Genomic DNA, 21,715 nt, shown 5'->3' on the forward strand with positions numbered 1-21,715 from the left:
ACAAACTACAGATACAGTCACTTCACACAAACTGTGAAGCAAAAAAAAAAAAGGTAATAAAATACTCTTCCTAAACTTTATACTTATTAAGCAGAAATAATGGAAGAAGTTACCAATTTTATAGACACTGGTCTGAAAAAAGAAGATAAACCTGTTCATCATTTATGAAGTGATTTCTGCTGAGCATCTCTGACATGTGCCATGTTTTTTTCCTTATTTTTTGCTGTGATTATTATTTGTTTCTGTTTGACAGCTTCTTAGTTTCTTTTTGTTAAGCTTAATATTATATGTATAAATGTAATATATAAAATAATACATATGTAAAATAATAAAATACTGATAAATATTTTTATTAAAAAATTCATTCCTTCAGTTGAAACAGTTAACTATTATTAAAGAGAAAAAAAAAAAGAAAGAAATTTTGTTTAAATACTTTAGAGTATCATGTATATTTGCCTGACACCAAAATGAATTCTTAAAATTTTGGCTGGCCACCCAGTTAAACAAACAAACAAACAAACAAACAAACAAACAAAGCTAAATTAAGCATTAAACACCAAAACAGATTATTAATCACTTTTCTATAAAGACAGTTAAGAACAGCATCATATGATTATATTTATTATATTTATTCTTGATTATTATCTCATAATTTATTACTTTCATTATAACATGACAATCCAAATATCTAAATTTCTAAATTCATAAATAATGTAACGCTGGAATTTAAGGGAAAAAAGTGTTAAGGGGAATGCGAACGCCAAGAGAAAAAAAAAGAAAAAAAAAAAAAAAAAAAGAAAAGAAAAAAAAAATCCCCGCCCCCCGACGTGAGAGCGTCAACACAGCAGCGTGTGTTCTGTGTAAAGTCCCCGACACCTGAGCGAGGGAGAGTAGTACCCGGTCCAGACGCGGAGACAGACGTGCACTAAACGACTAAATAACCCGTTTCACTTGGCGTGGCGAGCTGAAAACTACAGACTGCTGTAAAAAGGAGTTTTGACATGCACTTACAGAAATGTGAGTATACACTACAGTATTCATTTTACATCTCAATCAGTGTTCAGTGTTCAAGATGAGGAATCTCTGAGTGTCTCAGTTAAATAATTCCCCAGTGAACGTTGTTGTTGTTGTTGTTGTTGTTATTATTATTATTATTATTATTATAAATATCAAGCATGTGTTTAACTAGTATCGAGCTGTCAACAGGTCTCCTGTATGTTAATGGCTTTGGGTTGAAGTTATGGGGTGATAATGTGTAAGCATGACGTTACCTGGCTTCAGTGAGTAATAAACAGAGGGGGATCTTCATTTGCACGGAGGATCCCCGGTAGTAAGAGCTATACAGCTTAATGTTGCGTGAAATCAGACCCAGAGAAACTCCTGTTAGGCTATCCCCTCCCTTCCGTGCTTTATTTTCACTTCTCGTTTAAAATAGGTGTGGGGCTTAGGACGAAGCTCTGACTACATTTTGTCTGTTTTGTTACACATGGCTAGCCTACCGTTATCTCAAGAAGCAGAGAGAGAAAGAGAGAGAGAGAGAGAGAAAGCGCGAGCCCACACTCGAGCAGGTGCGACGGAGGAACGTACCATTTCAGGAAAAAAGGACGGGGGCGGGGGGATAGTGAAGTGATAGCAGTTTGTTGATTTTTATTATTTTAACAAATTTGTTAAACCTGGTAATGGACTGCCGTGCTGGGGTGTAGTATTTGCGAGAATAGGAGTTTCACCAGATGGTGTTAAACCGCGGCTGAGACAGAGAGACAGCACGTTACCGCTTGCGGGTCTAGAGTGGCGGAATCCCCGCCCCGCCTACGCGCGTGACTCACTGGTCAGGGATTTCCGTTTGCACACGAAGAGGGCATCCCTGTCGCCACACCCACGACCTCACACTACAGGGTCAAGCCGCGACGATTAAAGATCATCTTTGGTCATGCTTAATGTCACCATGACGGATGATCTCATTTAAAGTCACTGATTGAGATTACGTTATAGGGCTTTCTTCTATAGATCATAGAGATGGATGCCTGAAGATTATAACTCTTAATAACATTTGATAACATTTATTCCTGGGTTATATACGAGCCAAATGTACTTGCATCAGTTCAAATCACTGTACTGGGGAATCAACATAGAAAGATCTCCTGGGATTGTCATCCAAATGTATATACTGGTATGTTATATGGCTGGGTAAGTTCCTAATATAATTCATCACAGATCAACAAAATATAAGCTGTAAAAAAAAAAAAAAGAAGAAGAAAAAGAAAAAGTGACAGCTCTCCCTCATTTGTTTCATAGCATCATTTACATGGGGGTGTTTCTGTAAGTGACACGGTTGACATAACTTCTTTGCTTACTAAACAGGGATGTCCTTTGTGTTTTGGTAAACCCCTTAATGCAGCCACTTGTTTACTGACCAAAACACAGGATATGACAGGAGCTAATAGATGAAGATGTTTATGATGATTCAGTTAAAAACATGGATAACCTGGTGTGTCATGTTCTAAATATAGAATACTAGAGCATTTTTTTCCTATATACTTAGGAGAGTAGACTTGAGTGTGTGAGTGCGTTGTGAGATTGTGGTGATGAGGTGTTTGAAGATTTGGGCTGGTAGGAGTAAAGTGAAACTAAAGTGAGAGGAGAACAAATAATGAAAAAAAAAAACAAAAAAAAAAACGGCTGATAGGAAAGGGAATTCTCCAAGACCAGCCAGGCACAGTGGAGTTTCCACACTGCCTCAACTTGCCTCGTCTTCCTCTTTTGAATCCTCTGCCATGAAAGTTGCTCACTTCAGTAGTTTTCACAGAAACTGCTGTTTTTTCCCCTGTGAGGGGATATGGAAAGCGAAAAGCAATTCATCTCAGCCCAGCTCTTTACTTGCATAGTTCTGCCCAGTGATAGGTTATTTTAAGTTACAATTATGTAACTTAAAATGCTGTATTAGTTGTGAATGGATCCTTCCTTAAGTAATGAAACTTAACAATCCTCTAAAAAGTCTCTGTGTAGGAGACCTTTATTCTGTGAAATGTCAAAAACTAGCTTTTTGGTTCAGAACTTGCTTCTTAAAATCCATACGTATGTTGGCAGTAGTAAGTCAAGCATTGCCAGCGTAGTACAAAGTGTGAGTGTTAGGCATAGCAACAGAAACTATTGAGGCCCCATACGTCAATAAGGCAGGAAGATGTGGTTCGCCACGCAGCGTAACGGAGCAAAGGAAACAGAAAAATGCTTTGCGACATTCGCCACGGCTTTCTGTCGAGGAGAACAGGTTCAACATGATCTCACCACCTCTTTTCCTAATGGAATACTTTCCTCATGGTTTGTGTGACGAGAACGAAACACCTCTGATGGAAATTTCAGACTTATCTCACGTTTTTGGGGTTGAAATTTTGAAGAAATGTTCCTCTCTGTCTGTAGCTGTTGACCACTGGAAACCCGCCGATATTTGCATTAGGCTTTTTTTCTTTTCTTTTGCTTTTTTCCTTTGGTGAGTAACCAAGGGAAATGACTTTTTTTAAAGCGCACAAACATATCTTTAGGGTAAAAGATTACAATAGGGGAAGCACAAAACTGCGACAAACTGCTGCTCTTTAAAAACAAAAACAAGATGTCACTCGGAAGACTTTACTCTTTTAATGTCTAGCTGTGCTGAATTACTAATCAAAAGTGATGACTATGGCTTAGTTATAGACGAAATCACTAAGTGGGAATATAGAGTTGTCTGACTTTCATACAGAGAGTAAAAGATTTGGCATTTATGTACCGCTTCATAGTTCCTCTTCTTTGTTGCTGATTTTGATTATGACCATCAGTGTTCTTCTAAATAAAAAGGTTCATGACTCTTTCAAGATGGTAACATTGTAAAAGTGAGCAGACATATGAATATTACTCATAAATTACATACAAATATTAATTAATGACTTACTTAGTGTCCCACAGGTAAAGTAATGTTTAAAAACACAGGCAATTTATTATTTTTTTTACTAAAAGTCATTTTTGAGTGAAAAGCTATGGCTATTGCTCAGCGAGTTCAAAAAACTGTTACATTTGTGTTGGTCTGCAGCGCCAAAGGAGAAGCCGTGTTACACGCTGCCCACAGTAAAGAAGCTCCTGGAGCAGAAGAGAAAGCGAGAGACGTCTTCAGCTCCTCCGATCTGTGCCTCGGCGACCAATAACGCTGGTGCTGCTGCGCCAATCCCAGTGAGTACACGCTTACACCTGCTCAGAAAATCTTTAATGTTCCAGTATGAGGTTTCATTCATTTCAGTGACACTAAGTAATGCCTGAGTAATGAAAGTCAATAATAATGTGATCTTTTCCCTATTAGGTTTCAACATCAGATCCGTCTGCCGGTAAGTGACAACCTTTTCATACACACATCAGGGAATTTTACATGCCCAATAAAATAATTCTGAGAGTAATCAGAGACTTGCATATTGATTCCTGCTGTTAAAAGCTGAGTCTCTTTTCTCTACAGGTGCAAACAGCAGCTACTCAGATATGGCAGCAATGAGATATGACCGGTGGGATGTAGCCATGCAGCCACACTCCTCACCTTTTCAGGAGTGCAGCTCCTTCCCCTCTATGTGTCTGAATTATATAACAGACTCTCCAGGTCCTCTCAGCTTCGCATCTGCTCCGGTTTATAGCCAAGGCTTAACCTCTGCAGAACCTCAGCTTTCCAGCTATAATCCTCTTGCACCGCAGGACTGTCAGAGTGCACAGATTCCACAGCATTTTGTAAGTCTCCAACACTCAAGCAGTTTAGATCCTAGTTTTGTACAGTATCTACATTCACTGTCCACTTTAATAGGAACACCTGTGCACCTGCACTACACCTGCTCTACACCTGCTCTTTTATGCAGTTATCCAATCAGCACATCATTTGGCAGCAGCACATAAAGCCATGCAGATACAGGTGAAGAGCTTCAGGTAATGTTCACGTCAAACATCAGAATAGGGAAAAAGTGTGATATCTGTGACTTTAACTGTGGCATGGATGTTGGTGCAAGGCAGGCTGGTTTGAGTACTGAGATATTGAGACACTACTGATCTCCTGGGATTTTCACACACAACAGTCTCTACAGTTTACACAGAATGGTGAGAAAAAAAAAAAAAAACATTGAGTGAGCGACAGTTCTGTAGGTGGAAATGCCTTGTTTATAAGAGAGGTCAGAGGAAAATGGCCAGATTGGTTTGAGCTGCCAGAAAGGATATAGTAACTCTTTACAACTAGGGTGAGCAGAAAAGCATCTCAGCATGCACGAAACATTGGACCTTGAGGTGGATGGGCTACAACATCAGAAAACCACATCAGGTTCCACTCCTGTCAGCCAAGAACAAGAATCTGAGGCTATGTCCAGTATTGGTAAGTCCGTGCCTGTGATAGCCTCAAACACAGAACTGTCGCTCAAGCAGTGTTTTTTGTTTTTAGTACCATTCTGTCTAAAGTCTAGAGACTGTTGTGTGTGAAATTCCCAGGAGATCATCAGTTTCTGAAATATTCAAACTAGCCTATCTGGCACCAACAACCATGCCATGGTTAAAGCCACAGAGATCACACTTTTTCTTCATTCTGATGTTTGATGTGAACATTAACTGAAGCTCTTGACCTGTATGTGCATGATTTTATGTGTTGTGCTGCTGCCACATGAGTGGCTGATTGGATAACTGCATAAATAAAGCAGGTGAACAGGTGTTCCTATTAAAGTGGATGGTGAGTGTATATGACGTGTTTGTTGTACATTGTATTCCTGGTATATGTGGTACAAATATTCCTAAGAACCTTAAAGTATACTAAATTCTGCATAAAAGTAATGTTTACATAAAATGCAATGCATCAAACTTTAAAGTATTGTCTATTTTTTTTTTTTTTTTTTTTTTTGCAGCAGCCCAGTACAGAGTGTCCCGTGACTTCAGCCATGCCCAGTGCCAGCGCTGATCTCAGGACTCAGGGTATAAGTGTACCAAGCTCTGGTTACTTATGGTCCTCTGGGTCCAGAGGTCAGGCATCGACAGGCCCCTGCAGTCTGTCAGTTAGGCCCCAGATGGACATGGACATGGCTAAGCTGGGTGAGGCACGGCACTTCCTGCAGGGCATGGATTACAGCAGAACCACATGGAAGGACGATGATGGAGACACGTGAGTGAGGGCAACAGAGTGGAGGGATACTCTTTCAGTTTATTTTATCATTCATATACAGAACGACTGTAGGATTGCAGCGCTTAGTGTTGTCCCTTAGTTTGACATTTCCATTAAACCTTTCAGATGAACAGAGTACCAAGATGTTAATGAGATAAACCGGGTTGTGTTCAAACTGCATAGTGTGTGACCTTTCAGAAGCTATATGGTTAGATATGTTGTCCACTGACTACTATTATACAGCATGATTTGTAATTGTAACATAATCCCAATAAATGACATGAGCAACATGTGTCTCCTTGCCAGTGAAACTGTAAGATCTGCATTCCTAATCATAAAACGATATTGATGAATTAATTTTGGAAACATACCATCTGTCGTCAGTCATCTTTTTTTCTCACATAACATTTGTCATTGTTTTATTTTGATATCAAAAGCAATGCCATAGCATCACTGGCTGAGTATGTAACATGAGTTCTGCCTCTAACACAATCACAGAGAGATTATTTGGATAAAGAAATAATAACAGAATTGTTTTGTGCCTCATTTAGAATTCTGCACATATACACTGCTAAGGGTCAAAGGGAATATGCCTTTGCTGCAGCTGAGAAATTGCAGGAGCTTGGCAAATTGGACACAAAAGAGCACAGGGGAAAGGTAAGTCAAAAACACTGAGCCTCATTTTTCAATCTTTTAGTAAAGTTGTGTGTAAATGTTTGCATAAGCAAAACTGAACTAAAAATTTCAGCCTGATTTACAAAAGTTTAGGAAATGCTAATTTTCTTTGTATTCACGTGTGTTTGTTATTAAATGGCAATTACCTGTAAATTACTAGGCATGTGCACGGCACAGCTGATTCTCATTTAGTGATGCCCACAAAACTCCATGAAAGGCAAAGCTCACAGAGCGGAAAGTGCAAAATGACTACTAATATGCCAAAAAAGAAGAAAAAAGTGGGAATACTTTTGACTCATGTCTACGAGAATAAAATGATATTATTTAACAGCAGAACTAGCATAGTTACAGCACCTGAAAAGGCCAAAATATGTGCTAACTCTTCCAGTAATATCAATTCTGCCATTTTCACTGCCTTGGTTTATGACTACAATATGCATAGATCAGCCCTATTGTACAACAGCAGTTCTTCTTAAATGAATGAAGTCTTATATTGTCTTAAAATGTGTTTGGGCTGGCTTGCTGTCTTGCTATTTTGTTTAATACTTCCTTAACGCCATTAATATGAAACGACGGGTTAAAAAAAAATTGATCTCTATATTACAATGCACTAACTCCTTTGCAAATTATGTAATCTGAAGCCGATCAGTCCAGTTTTACATTAGTTAGTTTTCTTATGTGTAAATTTAAACACACTCAGGAGCACGAGTAGGATACGGCCATTTTTTTCCGACCAAATACCAAATTTCTTATGTAAATACTCTTAAGAGCGATTTGTCCAGCTCAATAAATGTGCACGGTTATTTGATTGTAAAAGCCAGGGTGAATTTTTATTGTGATAACTGCAGGTGGTCCACACATCTTTAGTGCATATTGGTTGTTTTTGCTGGTTGCTTTGCTCAGTGTATTCATTCTTAGTGCTGTTGTATCCCAGACTGCATTACTGGTAGCAGTGACAGCCAATCAGCCAGAGATCGTGCAGGACCTGCTCTCTCTGGGCGCCGATATCAGCCTCTGTGACATCAAAGGTCAAACCGCTCTGCACCTGGCAGCCACATATGGCTTTCCCCAGGTCATGAAGGTGAGCTCTCATCCTAAGAATAGTACATATAGTAGTATATGAAGTAGTATCTAGCTGCAGTTCCTTTGATTATTAACCAACTAATAGTAAAAAAACAACCCACAGCCAAAATATGCCCCTTTCAGAACCTGTAGGCAGCATCCAACATTCAACTTCCAACATCCAACAGCATGACCATCAATTAACATCATGCAATACATTTTTAGTGAAGCAGTAATACAAACACGGTTTTACTAAACCATTCTTTTACCAAACCTCTCAAACCGTCATGTATTTTTTGCAGATGTTGTCATGAATTAAAAAAAATAGTTTTGAGAAGGAATAGACCACATTGATTCTGGCACACAACATAGTGCTTGCTGAGAAACCCTGGTGGGCATTTGGGCATTTCCATGACAATGATTTTGTGGTCAGTTTTAATAGGATTTGGATGTCAGTAAATAATTTACTTCAGTGTATGCTAGATATAATTAATATATGTAAAACACTCCATATTAAATGCACAGACAAAAAAATTCTGCCCTCAGCTGAAGTTCTAAAGAACCCATTTCCATAGGAAGCCATTTGAAGTTTCCTTTTTTAAGTGACAGCACAACATATCCCACCGTCAAGTCATCTTAGCCAACTACACAAGATGATTTGCTTAATGTTAGTTAGATGGTTGTTTGCTTAGCTAACCTTAATGTTTTGTAGTTAGCAGTTAGTTCACAGGCTGTAAATAATGTTGATAATTAAGATTACAACATGTGTAATTTAGCCCATTAACAAACCTTTATAATTTTTCAGTCCTCCTTTCCTCCATGTTGAAACTCACACTGCACTCAGACCTTTGCTCATCATGGCACTTGGTGTGCATGGTTGCAGCTAGTCAGTAGACGTCACTCTGCATTTCAATAAAGCAATAAATCACACTGATGTCTGAATGTCACAATTCACAGGTTATCCTCTCTATGGAACACGGAGTCAACCTGGAGGCCCGCAATTTTGAAGGTAACACATTTCAGTGGATGATGTATATTGTAGTTAAATAAGAGGGATACTAAAAGTAGGCAAGGGTTTGAAAAAGAAATAAATCAAATAAGATTCTGTCTGATTCTCCTTCTCTCACATTCTCAGGTCTAACCCCATTGCACTGTGCGGTGATCTCCCACAATGCCACAATGAAGGCTCTTGCTTCCACCTCCTCTTCATCCTCTGCCTGGCTAAATGATGGCAATCTACAAACTCAGGCTGAAAATAAACTCATTTGCCTGCAGCTGCTACTGGAAGCAGGCGCTTCCCCACTCAGCCAGGTGAAATTCTGCACCAGCCACAATACGTTTTTGCTTTACTAGTCAGCCAAAAACACAAATGACCACCGGACGATCTGAAAATGTTACATATCCAGATTATATGCTGCATTATCTAGTCCTGACTGAGTAAGATGTTTTCTACTGTAGCTCCGTTGATTGGACCGCATAACAACATATTCTGTGTGCATGTGATCCATGGCCATTTATTCAGCTCATATGAAGGAGATGCAGAAAGTCCTTTGGCCATGTAACATTTTCAGATACCTATTGACATAAGACTGAAAGTGAAAGATCTCTTTCTATATTGCCAGTTTCATTATGAGTTAGGTCACACGCTTGCTTTGGTTTCACTATGTTCAATCTTTTTCTTTCTCAGGAAATCAAAAGTAATAAGACTGTACTCCACCTGGCTGTAAAGGAGGGAAATATCCAGTTGGTTCATTTTTTCCTGAAACTCCAGCTGCCCGACCTGCAGACCTTTATCAACATGAAGGTAACACATGCAGAGACTTCACTTTCTGCTTGGAGTATATACATCTCTCTACATATATTGTACTAACAAATTTCTTAACTTCTATCATCTGTTCATGTCCATTTTTTACCAAAAACCGAACATTTTGCTGTTATGCACTTGCGTGAAAATCATTTTTTCTCTCTATCTTGACTCAGTATGGCTTGGGTATAGTATGTGACATCTGTTGCACATTTGCAAATAGTACATAGTGTTAAATTACAGTGTGCGTATAGCAGCTTGTGATGTTAAATATTTTTATTGTTTATTATTCATGTTTTCTCAGGCACACGGACACACAGCTTTGCACATGGCGGCAGGGTTGCATGGGAGCCCATATCAGGAGGAACTGATCAGACTGCTGCTTAGCAGAGGAGCTGATCCAAGTATCCGCAACCTGGAGAACGACCAGCCTGTGCATCTGCTGCAAAGCGGAGAACAAGGAGATAAGGTGAGAACAGACTCCAGCTTGCTCTTGTTGTTATGATGATAATAATAAGCTCTCTGGAAGATTGAGAAGGGTTGGAATGTATAATTACAGTTTTCTCATATTTTGCCTAGTATTTTTTCTTTAGCCAACACGATTTCAAAATCTGTCATTTAATAAACATTTACCTAAGGTAGATGGAAGAAGTATATATAATTTTCTGGCGCAAGAGAAAAGCATTTAGCCCTATCGTCCAGAGATCGTGAGTTTGAATCCCAGATGATGACACAGCCATCTGTGGCCTGGAGTCCAAGAGAGCAAAATTGGCTGTGCTCTCAGGGTGGGAAGGATTGCATACGTTCTCTCCCGTATCAATCACAGAGACGTTAGCCAAACGTGGGCTCTTGCATACGAAAGCATTTTGTTGAGAATTGGTCAAGATTAAATTAAAGAGAAAAATCGGGTGATTAAGAAACTACAACAAATCAAATTTTCTTCCTGATCAGAACTGTGCGAGCCCTATAATGTAAACAACTTGTGAAGTGCTAATTCTAGGAAGTGCTAGTATTAGAAAAGTGTGGAAGAATGTGTGGTACTTCCAGAGTGGTACTTCCACAATGCTTTTGTTTTTACACGTGATTCGTTGCATGGTGTGCAGGAAGCAGTGTGTTCTTCGCTGCTTCTTCAACTAGTTTAAAAAGCTGTACTGATCAACAGAGCATGGCACTGCAATGTGCAGAAACAGCTTGCATCTTCTCCTGGTTTCATAAAATAGATTAAATTAGTTTTACTGTCCCCTCATTTAACTGCTCTCTGTGACCTGGCAATGACCAGCTAATTAATCATTTAAGATTGTGAATTTTGCGAGTGAAGCTTGGCAAAAGAATACTAAGTTGTAGTTTGCCGTTTACAGTGCCATGAGTTTTTATCATACAAAAAAGAAAAACCCTGACAGAAACTGGAGTCTTCGATTGTCAATGCACCCATGTGTAATTAATGAGTATCATAAAAAGTGTGTTAATTAGATACAGATAATTTTTACAGTAGTAACTGTAGATTGTGATTATCTCAGTTGTAGTGCAGTCATTTTGCTAATTCTCATTCCTTTCACACCATTAAAAAATGCAACCTACTCACCATTACCACATGAACTACTACACCAAAACAGAGTATATAAAATATATTTTTTTAAAAAAGTGTATAAAAAATAAATAAGCCATCTAGATGCACTTTTGCTCACACGCAGGAAAGAAGTCAGTTCAGTTCCTGTGGTTGGGTTTTAAACGTTTATAAGCTATTTTTTTAGATGTGAATCACCACAAAATATAGTCCCTACCCAATGAGAACCACCCAGAAAAAAGAAATACAGCAGTCTCTTAACTGAAAAAAGTAATGTTTCTTTTGCAGTGGTAAATTCACCACAGAAGCTATATCTAACAGTAAAAAGCTAGTGTTGAAAGGGGCTTTATAAAGTACGCTACTCTAATTTTAAACCTTTTCATGACATTGTTGTCTATATACAGATGGGTAACAAACTAAAGGAAAAAAAAAAAACAGGAATTATGCTGTCATGTTCTGGGTCCACTTGACTGCTTCATTGTAAATCATTAATTCTGACTAGTCACCCTTATCCTCTGCTTTCTTTCCTGTTGGGAGGGATCTCTTCCAGGATGGTAAATAATATACTGTGGCCTTTACAGAATCTATGTCTTGACTTGATGGCAGTTTGAAGCTGATCTGGTAGTTTATAGTGGCCCGATAACTTACTAAGACACTTCTTATTTGTTTTTTTTCCTTTAATTTGTCAATTGTCTGTATATTTTTCTAATATAATGTATATTCTTGGCTATTTTGAGTCTGTAAAACTTAATATATAGTGTGTCCCTTGGATGGTCAGCATGGTTAAAACTGTGATTGGAAACAATTTGTTGATATAAAGCACCCTACTGACAGAGCTCTTTTATCTTTAAACACTCAGCTCAAGCTCATCTTAAAGAAGAGGAATGCCTCTAGGCGGCGTATCACATCCTTACAGGACCAAGAGTGACCAGGACTGCTTTCCAGTCCCAATATGTCTCCCTTTACTTCTCATAGGGACTTCTCATAGATCTGCATTCACTCAAGGGAAATTAGCGGAGAAACATATAAAAAATAAAATAATTTAATGAAAGCGTAGTCAAAGCAAATTATAAAGAAACTCTGGATTAGGAAATCTGCTGAAAAGGTGCCTCCAAGTCTTCTATTCCTTGACTGAATTCAGATCTTGATTTTATAATGGATTTTATCTATAGTATCCTCACATGAGGATTTTCTGAGATCATTATGTCTATTGTTGCAGAGTGCTGCATCATTTTTGACCCATTTCATGTCACTGACCTTTCTTGTAAAAAAAATACTCATGAAAATGTGATTTCTGTGAAATCATCTGTAGGGGTTCAAGTCGAATTTCCCACCGTTTTTATAAACCATATTGGTTTGGAATTTTCTCAGTACACTACACTGCATCAGTGTTGTCACCTTGCTAAAAAAAACCAATCTATTTATTCTTTTTTACTCATGTGTTACATATATGTATTATTTGCTAGTATTTGACTCAGGTATAAATTATTTTCATGCAGGAGCTCTGTGTTCTATTTGTAACCTTTGTGGTTATACAGAGAGGGTAAGCAGAGCTCATCAGTTATAGCTTGAATGTGAGTGTTTTGATGAGTCATTATAGGGGGTGAAAATGTCACGCTTTTTTACGGTGACCTCAGCATGGCATTCATCTCTCCAGTTGAGACTGATAATGTCATTTACATCACCTAGCGATATGCAATATGATATGTATAATATAATTAACATATAATGTAATTATATTATCTGTTGAATTTTTAAAGACATCAGAATTAGAAGTGACTCTATTGCTAAGTGAAAAAGACAGGGTGTGGGAATGGCTAAGGGGATTATCTCATGTGAATCACTGGGTTTCTGGGACTTGAGTGCCTTGTAATTCAAATAAGGGGGAAAAACATTATACTGTCATTGCTTTGCAAAGCAGAGTGAAATGATTGTTAATTTATCAGAATTGTTTGAGTGTTTCATGTAATCAGAAACCAAAAATTATCTACTTGTTCTATATTTTTTCTTTTAACAATGGATTAATATTAATATCAACACTGCAATTAAATCAAACTTCCTTTTTGAATGTAATACACTGACTAAATGAATTGTTTCAATCTTCAGCAATGGCATTAAAATTTGCTGTTAAAATTATGGTTTGTTTATTTGTGTTTGACATTGTTTATTTGATTAAGGTACGGTATACAAATGACATTTGGATTACATTTATGGATACAGTGAGACACCAAACTGCTGGTTGATAATTCAGAAGCGGGGTTTCAACATTTTTTAATTTTTGTCATTGTCAATGTTTAGAAATCAAATGTAGTCAGGGTAACAACATTCCTTTTGCTTTCCTATTTGTTAAATTTTTTTTACATGCTAATCATAATTATCAGAATTCAAGCATTTACTTTCTATAGTAGAAGCATTGTGGTAAAGGTTGCCAGGAGTGTTCTACTGCATAGTCATATATTTGTGTATCATTATATTATGGTCAGCTCCCAAATGACGCTGTTAGTACGACAAAATTATGAACTTTTAAAAATGCTGCTGTGTTATACAGAAATAGGATAGAGTCATGCTGCTAAACTGGAGAATGGTGAAACACATGAGAATAGGAGAGGAGGAGGGAGTGAACACATGGCAAATTTCATAGACTACTGCTGAAATTCCATCTTTAGTTTTATAATACAAATCCGATCCCACAAACATCCTTTCCACTAAACAACAGTTATATTTGTGCGCATTATAGACCTTTGTGCATAGGTAATAAACAATTAGTGGTGAGTTTTATGTATTAAATTATGAACACTGGTATGTATTAACCTACAAAAAAAGTCCTCAACCAACTGTGACATAGACAACGAGCTTTACAAAGAAAGAATTAGGAAGCCTCAAAATCCAGTGTGAACAAAAAGGTGACTGATTCCATGCAGCTCTCCTCACATTCTTAGGAGCATCCTTGGGCATAGATTTCAGTCACTATACTGACTCAGAGGGTACTGAAAGGAGAAAAAAAAAATTAATAATGAAATTATGACCAAGTAAAATGATAGTATGCTATATGTTTTGGGTGATCTTACCTTCTGTTTTGGGGGGCTGAAGCCGTTCCACAGGACTTGATCTGCAGAAAAAAGTTGGAGCAGAAGTTACCATGCTCTTATAGACAAACAGCAGAACTTACTAATGCACTCACAAAACGTCAGTCAGCAAACATGCACAGTCAGGGAAAAATGTTTAAAAATCCAGCAGAAGACCTGTCGATTAGTGCAAAATTGATAGATTATTATTAGTATTGCCACTATTAGTACCACAGTATCCTGCTATGAGTTCTAATGCAGTTAATATGAATTAATTTGAAGAAATTGTCAGGCACTGAGATTACAGCATGCACTGCATTTCAGCATTACGCATACACACTGTCTATCCAGATAAACATTACTCAAACAGAACTACTTTATAGAAAAAGTGCAGCACTGTTTCTATAAAGTGTTTTCTCTAATTCACCACCAGAGCTTGAGTATATTCATTCTACTCCAATGTTGCCAGGTACAGTGTTTATCCCGTACTTTTCTGAGGCAATTTTGCAACTTTTAATATAGTTCTTTTCATGGATAGGCAGTGTTTCTGGACAAAGAGAAACGCTCAGCAAGCCTTTAACCCAGGGGCTGCATTTGAGTGAAGAGTCTTCTGGGTGAAGGTCCTTTCTTTCATTATGTCTCCTCATCTTTCTTTCCAAGTCATTCCACATGCATAGAGCAGGCTTTCCACTTGTGTGCAAAGTCTTACTTGGATGACTTTGAACATTTGAATTTTTTACCTAATAAGAGACAAAAATAGATTAAAATATAGATAGATAAAAATATGAATTGCTGAAAGGAGGTGATGGTGGAGTGAGCTAGGTGTTACTTTAATTTATATTTTATAAGTAAGTAATAAAACACAATGGGGTGATGCAGGCCAACACCAATCAGAGCGCAGTTAACACAAAGTATTTTGTTCCTCTTTTACCATGGCAATTTGCCAACGGTTGCATTTTTTTTTTAGTAAAAAATGAAATGACTTTTTTTTTTTAAGCCATTTACTGTTACATTTTACATTGTGTAATGTCCATGAAACGAGTTTGGTCCTGTTATCACTTGCATTATAGCAGCTATAAACAGCCATTCCCTCGTTTCTCTCTCCTGAAGTTAATAAGACAAAAAGAAAAGTAGCTAGTAGTCATATTAAAGAGAAATCACATACTGCAAAGCCATCTGTCTTGAAGAATCTTCCATTTCAAAAAATATAAAGCTCTTTAAAATAACCCATTTAAACAGATTTTTGCAGGTTTTTTAAAGAGAAGGTTCATGTTATAAAAACAAGTTTGAATAATTTTGTTCCACATTTAGAGAAAGTTTAAAATAGAAGATATGGATTAATAGAAAATATGGGTTAAGGGTTGTTAGCTATTTGTGTATGAAAGCTTGAAGGTGCAGGCCTAATAAAAATCTTTTTACTTGCACATAAAGCATAAGTTTATTTGTTTAATTGTTTTTTAATCATAACCATGATTTGTAGCTTCCTTAACTAATTCTGCGTAATTAACTGTGCTATTGTGAGCTGTATAAATAAGAAAGTGACCTGAAAACTCACAAATGAGAAAAGCTGTACAATATAAAATGTCTTGCATTTCCTATCTGTATTTGCACCACTACTGGCACAGCTCTGTACATGTATTGTAAAATGCCTCACTCGTCAAGTCAGTTTTGGTAAAAAGCCTCTGCTAAAGGAATAAATGTACACATGAATGTGAACTCCACAGATCAACTTACTCAGGGCTATGAGGATTCCGCTTACAAACATTACCACAGCGAGAATGACGCCGGTGGTTCGCAGAGTCTCATAATCTAGGAGAAATTAAAAGTGTGATAGTCAAGTTAGTCCCATGAATTGAAGATAGACAAATGTGGCACATAGCAATATGCCTCAGTACTTCATTAATTTACAGTAATTGAAAGTAATTATTATTATTATTGTTATTATTATTGTTATTATTATTATTGTTATTGTTATTATTATTATTTAGTGTTTATATAAATATTCCTAACTGGACACAAATAAAGATTGTTAGTATTTACTTCATTGGATGATTTTGCTGTGAAGTGTTTTCCATAAAACCTCAATACTTACCATAATCAAAGGCACTTTGGTCCTCCCACATCGACTCTGGGAAGAGAGTATAAAATAGAAAGAAACTTGACCATGGTAGTAACATGAAATGCAAAATCACAATATACACGACATTATGTTTTGGGGTTTTTAATCAGCATCTTGTTTTTTTGTGCTGTCACCTCACAGCTCCAGGGTCCGTGGCTCGATCCTGAGCTCGGGCTATTTTCTGAACTCTGCTGTTTACTTTATACTTAACACTAACAAAATACTAAGTCAAGAAGAGTGTTAGTAGCACAAACTGGCAACTATTCTCAACTGTATCTAAACTAGTTATAGTATTATATGTGGTGTTGGACAGAGTTTCTGTATGCCTCACTAGATGGCACTGAAGCCCTAATATGTAACTCCACATTCCCTGTAGAAAAGGGGAATATTGACTGAACACCTACATTGTTGAACACCTACCTGTACACTAAGCTACTACTGCATACACTTAGTATGGAAATGGCAATTCTATCAGATACACCATCCATATGACACTTTCTATGTTATACTGCCTGTAGCTCATATTTAACCCACATTTACACACTGTAGCATTCATCTGTTAAAATGCACAATTTGATGGCTCCCTCTACCCCACCCACCAGTGGAAAGGAACCATAATAAGATCACCATTTATTATGCACGTGGTGCTGTTAACTCATAAAAGTTCTAATGAAGGGTTAATCGCTTCTGTTTGGACAGCTGAAAAACCCTTAAGGGTTTTAAATTTTCTAACAGTGTATGTGTGTATCAAGTACAGCACCAATTCTCTGATTTTTAAACATATTGTTAAGGTCATTGCTGTCCCCCAATCAAAAATATCCATTTGACAGCAGACCTGTGTTCAGAAAATGACACTGATAAAGGGCTAAATTCATTCCTCTTCAGGAACCGCTTTATCCTGGTCAGGACAGTGGTGGATCTGGAGGTTATTTACATTTACATTTACATTTACAGCATTTAGCAGATGCCCTTATCCAGCGACTGACAGAAGTACATTGTAGTCTCTATCATAAAAAAATATCCTCATGCTAGTTCAGTAGGTCAGAGACTAAGAATGCCATCAAGCTATAACCCTGTTAGAGGAATATTAGTACAACATGAAAAAAAAACATACAATTATTTTTTAAATAAATGAAATAAGTGAAATTATTCTTTGTTTGAAGCCAGTCAGCCTGGGGAAATTCATTCTGCTTCCTGGGTACCAGGACAGAGAGGAGTCTTGATGCATGTCTTCACACCTAGGATTGGCTAATTTGGCATAGCCAATCCACCGACTGGCATGTTTTTGGCAGGTTGGAGGAAACCAGAGAACCAGGAAGAAACCCAACTATTGTGGACATGTGGAGAACATGCGAAACGCTGAACAGACAATAACCTGAGCTCAGGATCAAACCAGGGGCCATGGAGCTGAGAGGCGGCTGAGTGTACCACCGTGCTGGCCAAAAAAATAAAATAAAATAAAATTCTGACAAATTCTGCATAGAAACAGCTGGGCTACTAAGTAAGTGTGTTCCTAGTGCGCCTATATGGTAATGTGCAGTGGTTGTCTTTTATTTGGAAACTTCAAGAGCAGTTTCTATGGAATAAAGAAGTCACTGTAGTTCTCACTCTGCCACTGAAATCTCCACACAACAGCTTTTTTTTTTTTTTTTTTTTTTACGCACTCGAGCAGTTTGGTGTATTGATCGGCTGCAGTGGAGGAGGAGGAGTTTGCGAGCTCAGCGAAATGTGCTCCCAAGTGTGCAGTGTGTCTGCATGGCACAACTGCGCATGCGCAGTGCTGTGCATTCAGTCTGAATGAGGCGCGAGATTGTCTCCTGGGAGCGCCGATTGATTATGAGATGCTCAAACAGGGTGTGACTGCATTTAATAACATTTTACACAAATCATCCCTAAATACAGGTAATATTTATATATTAAATATACATATAGAATTAAGGAGCTGTACATTTGCAGTACTAGCAACATGTTTATGTATCTTAAAAAATGGAAGAAACTGCAACTAAAATCATTTACCTGGATTTTTAATTTTTTTTTTTTTTAATGGAAAACAATAGTAGTCTAAACCCATTAGAAATATGCACTGTTAGACTAATTAACATCTACGAGTTATGTTTGCAGCAAACTAGAAAATAAAGCACTGAATTTGCAGGAAAAAAAAAACGTCATGCAAAACATGCAGGTATTTGGGATGATTTTAAAAAGTGTATAAAAATCATTATTTTCTGCAAGTCTGGTTTGTTTTGTAGGCTATTAAGATTGTATTATATAAATGCATAATGAAGTCTAGAAGAACACATATAACTTAACCATATACTGTGAGTAATGCATAGAGAATATAGAAATGTTTTACATTTAACAGAAATAAATACACAGTAGGCTATAGAGGATGAAGTTTTTAAGTTTAAATGCACTTGAAATGTATACACACCTGCAGTAGTGGCCATGTCTGCAGTGCTGGAGCTGGGCTGGGTTGCTCACTTTCTCTCTCTTCAGACTGTCTGAGGAGCTGAAGCAGTGGTGGAGTGTTAACTATTAATCATACGCCGGTTTACTCCATGGAGAAATCCCCAAATACCTCCCTACTGGACATATAGGTGCACTACATAGGGTGTAGAAGCCATTATTACATACACAATGCAGTGGGTTGATACAGGGTGTGTGAAGCCATTTGGAATCCAACCAGTAGTTTCACAGCGCCCTCTAGCGGCCAAGACAACCTTGCTAATATATCCAATATTTGATTTCAAACCCTTACCTCTTTTTTCCATGCAAAAGGCCATAAGAACATAAATATTACAAGCCAGGTCATTCAGATCGAAGAGCAAAATAGATTAAAATATAAGATATAAGTTAGCCTAGTTATTATGTAAAAAACCTGTTTTTAGCAGTTTAGTGCAAATCATCCTGCCACTGATAACTCACATTCACAAATCCTAATGGTAACGATTTGATTACTATTCCTTCATCTATTAATGAGCACTAATAGACTAATGTAAGCATAATAAAGTGATATAATAATATTATAAGATAATATTAAAGATTTACTATTTTTGCCTTAATTCAGGTAAAACATAAAAAGAATTTAAAGCAAAAATAATTAGGTCATTATGTTGTGCATTAAGACATTGTCACTGAAAGTTGTGGTCAGGGCTGGCACCATTTCTGAGCATGCGCACTGCTAACAGCTAAATACCCCCCCCCCCCCCTTTTTTTTAAAGAAAAAATAGACTTTCAAGCACCTTCACGACGAGAAAATCATAAGTGCTTTGTTTATTATTTTATTAATCAACAAGTGTATACAAGACAAGGGCTGTAGACAGAAGGGTTGTAGGGTATTTAGCTGTTAATGGGTTACCAGCTAAATACCCATGCACCTTTTCAGCCTGCGTGGGTGCACTATTTCTGCGCATGCGCACTGCTAACAGGGGCCGGGGATTGGGGCTGGATGGCGACACTGAACCCTGCGTCTCAATTCGCCTACTTATGGGCTACTATGCACTAAAAGTATGTACTCTTTTTGGGAAGAAAAAAGTACATACTTTTGAGTGTGTAGCAAAATAGTATGAAAGTACTGAGACATACTAACACGTCATGTGATGGAACAGAACGTTGTTGCCTAGTTACGCACACTGTCACCGGAAACAAACTCCCCGTTGCATTTTAGCTTTTCTTCTTTCATAATTCCATTATTCCTTACATAATTTACACTGTATAATTTACACTGTATAATTTACACTGTATAATTTATACTGTATAATTTAATTTTACTTGATTTATTTTTTTCACATTACATTTACACCTCTCTAAACTGCGTCCTTGAAACTGGCGAAGCACCGTCACAAAACTCCTCCTCGCCTCGCGCAAGGAGTTGTGGGTAATATTAGTAGGAAAAAGTGTCCATGGACGCACACTTCAAAAATCTACCGGAAATAGTAGACCATCCGGGTATTTTTGGGATACACACTGTGCATTCAAGTGCTCCTGAGCAGCAATTAACTACAAAAAATACCGCAAGGTTTATTTATTTATTTATAAATTTCTACTTCAAAAAAAAAATGTTTTAATCAGTTTATGAAGCCAATGTAAACTTTATCGTTAAATAATAATTTTGATTGACAATAATATTTTCACTGACACCATCACCAGTACTGTCGCTACTCTTTCCCAATATTTTGTTCATTCTGATTTGTAAAGGAATTTGTAAGGGAATTTTCATCCCTTTTACCTCTTCATCTCTTCTGTTTTTTTACGTGTAGCCTTTGGGTGCCTTGCTGCGTTTCAATTCTCTACTTTCCGTCCTAAATTTATTGTAATTTATTGTAAATATGCCACTAATGCACTTCTGGTTAGATGCTAATTGCATTTCATTGGCTTTGTATATGTACTTTGAGCAATGACAATAAAGTTGAATCTAATCTAAATAATATCCGAGATTACAGTTATGCTGCCTTCACGTGCTATCGGAATTACAGGAAACAAGAGTTTCCCACTAGGAAGTTGCACTTGAATGACCCCTCAAGTCGTAATTCCGACTTGACACCCGAGTTTCCGAGATGGAAGGAGTCCTAAACATTCAACATTCAGCAGTTTCTGTACTAAATGGCAGGTTTTGTTCATTTTTCTAAATGCAGCTAATTGTTAGCGCTTACCGTTTTGGTCACAACTGGTTTATGTACTATATCAGCAACCAGTCTATACATGCTGTACACTTTACACCATGAAAATAGCCTGTATTTGACCAAAATCACAGCAAGCTAACTGAGTAATATGTGTTTTGTGTTTGTGCATATTTGTGTTTTGTCAAATTAAAAAAGAAAAAAGAAATATGTATGAATGAATCTTTCATGTTTCATGTTCTTTCTGACAGCAGAGTGTATGAACACGACACACTCATAATTACCACTTCAGAAGTGAGAAGCAGGAGAATTCCCGTAGCACGTGAAGGCAGCATTAGTGTGTCCCAAATCGTAGTATGTTGAAACGAGTATCCCAAAAGTACCCGGATGGTCGACTATTTCCGGTAGATTTTTGAAGTGTGGATCCATGGACACTTTTTCAGGTAAAATTACCCACAACTCCTTGCGCGAGGCGAGGAGGAGTTTTGTGACGGTGCTTCAAGGACGCCGTTTAGAGAGATGTAAATGAAATGTGGAAAAATAAATCAAGAGAATGGTAAATTAAATTATATAGTGTAAATTATATAAGCAATAATGAATAAAGAAAAGCTAAAATGCAACGGGGAGTTTGTTTCCGGTGACAGTGTGCGTAACTAGGCAACAAC

The 21,715-nt window shown here is 37.4% G+C and overlaps 2 protein-coding genes across 4 annotated transcripts; one reads left to right on the forward strand and one right to left on the reverse strand.

Annotated features, from left to right (window-relative positions):
- Positions 1-815: 815 nt before the first annotated feature.
- Positions 816-13,363, forward strand: LOC113545484 (NF-kappa-B inhibitor delta). 2 transcript variants are annotated; one of them, XM_026944863.3, is made up of 12 exons: positions 816-1,017; positions 4,064-4,200; positions 4,328-4,352; positions 4,478-4,740; positions 5,889-6,142; positions 6,694-6,799; positions 7,752-7,898; positions 8,837-8,888; positions 9,015-9,190; positions 9,567-9,683; positions 9,988-10,152; positions 12,107-13,363. In XM_026944863.3, the coding sequence occupies exons 1-12, from the start codon at positions 1,002-1,004 to the stop codon at positions 12,173-12,175; spliced, it is 1,527 nt and encodes a 508-aa protein (XP_026800664.1). In that variant the 5' UTR covers positions 816-1,001; the 3' UTR covers positions 12,176-13,363. The 2 variants fall into 2 exon arrangements, with proteins under 2 accessions (XP_026800664.1, XP_053093497.1); XM_053237522.1 differs by lacking the exon at positions 816-1,017 and adding an exon at positions 1,192-3,487.
- Positions 13,364-13,490: 127 nt separating this feature from the next.
- On the reverse strand, positions 13,491-21,497 carry fxyd7 (FXYD domain containing ion transport regulator 7). Of its 2 annotated transcripts, XM_053237525.1 has the most exons (7): positions 21,335-21,497; positions 18,863-18,940; positions 16,405-16,440; positions 16,047-16,121; positions 15,022-15,052; positions 14,316-14,356; positions 13,491-14,234 (listed from the first exon to the last, which is right to left on the reverse strand). In XM_053237525.1, the coding sequence occupies exons 2-7, from the start codon at positions 18,876-18,878 to the stop codon at positions 14,215-14,217; spliced, it is 219 nt and encodes a 72-aa protein (XP_053093500.1). In that variant the 5' UTR covers positions 18,879-18,940; positions 21,335-21,497; the 3' UTR covers positions 13,491-14,214. The 2 variants fall into 2 exon arrangements, with proteins under 2 accessions (XP_053093500.1, XP_026800665.1); XM_026944864.3 differs by lacking the exon at positions 21,335-21,497 and having other exon boundaries at positions 18,863-19,455.
- Between the last annotated feature and the right edge of the window lie 218 nt (positions 21,498-21,715).

Source organism: Pangasianodon hypophthalmus, chromosome 1 (genome assembly GCF_027358585.1).
Source record: "Pangasianodon hypophthalmus isolate fPanHyp1 chromosome 1, fPanHyp1.pri, whole genome shotgun sequence".
NCBI classification, from domain to species: Eukaryota; Metazoa; Chordata; class Actinopteri; order Siluriformes; family Pangasiidae; genus Pangasianodon; species Pangasianodon hypophthalmus.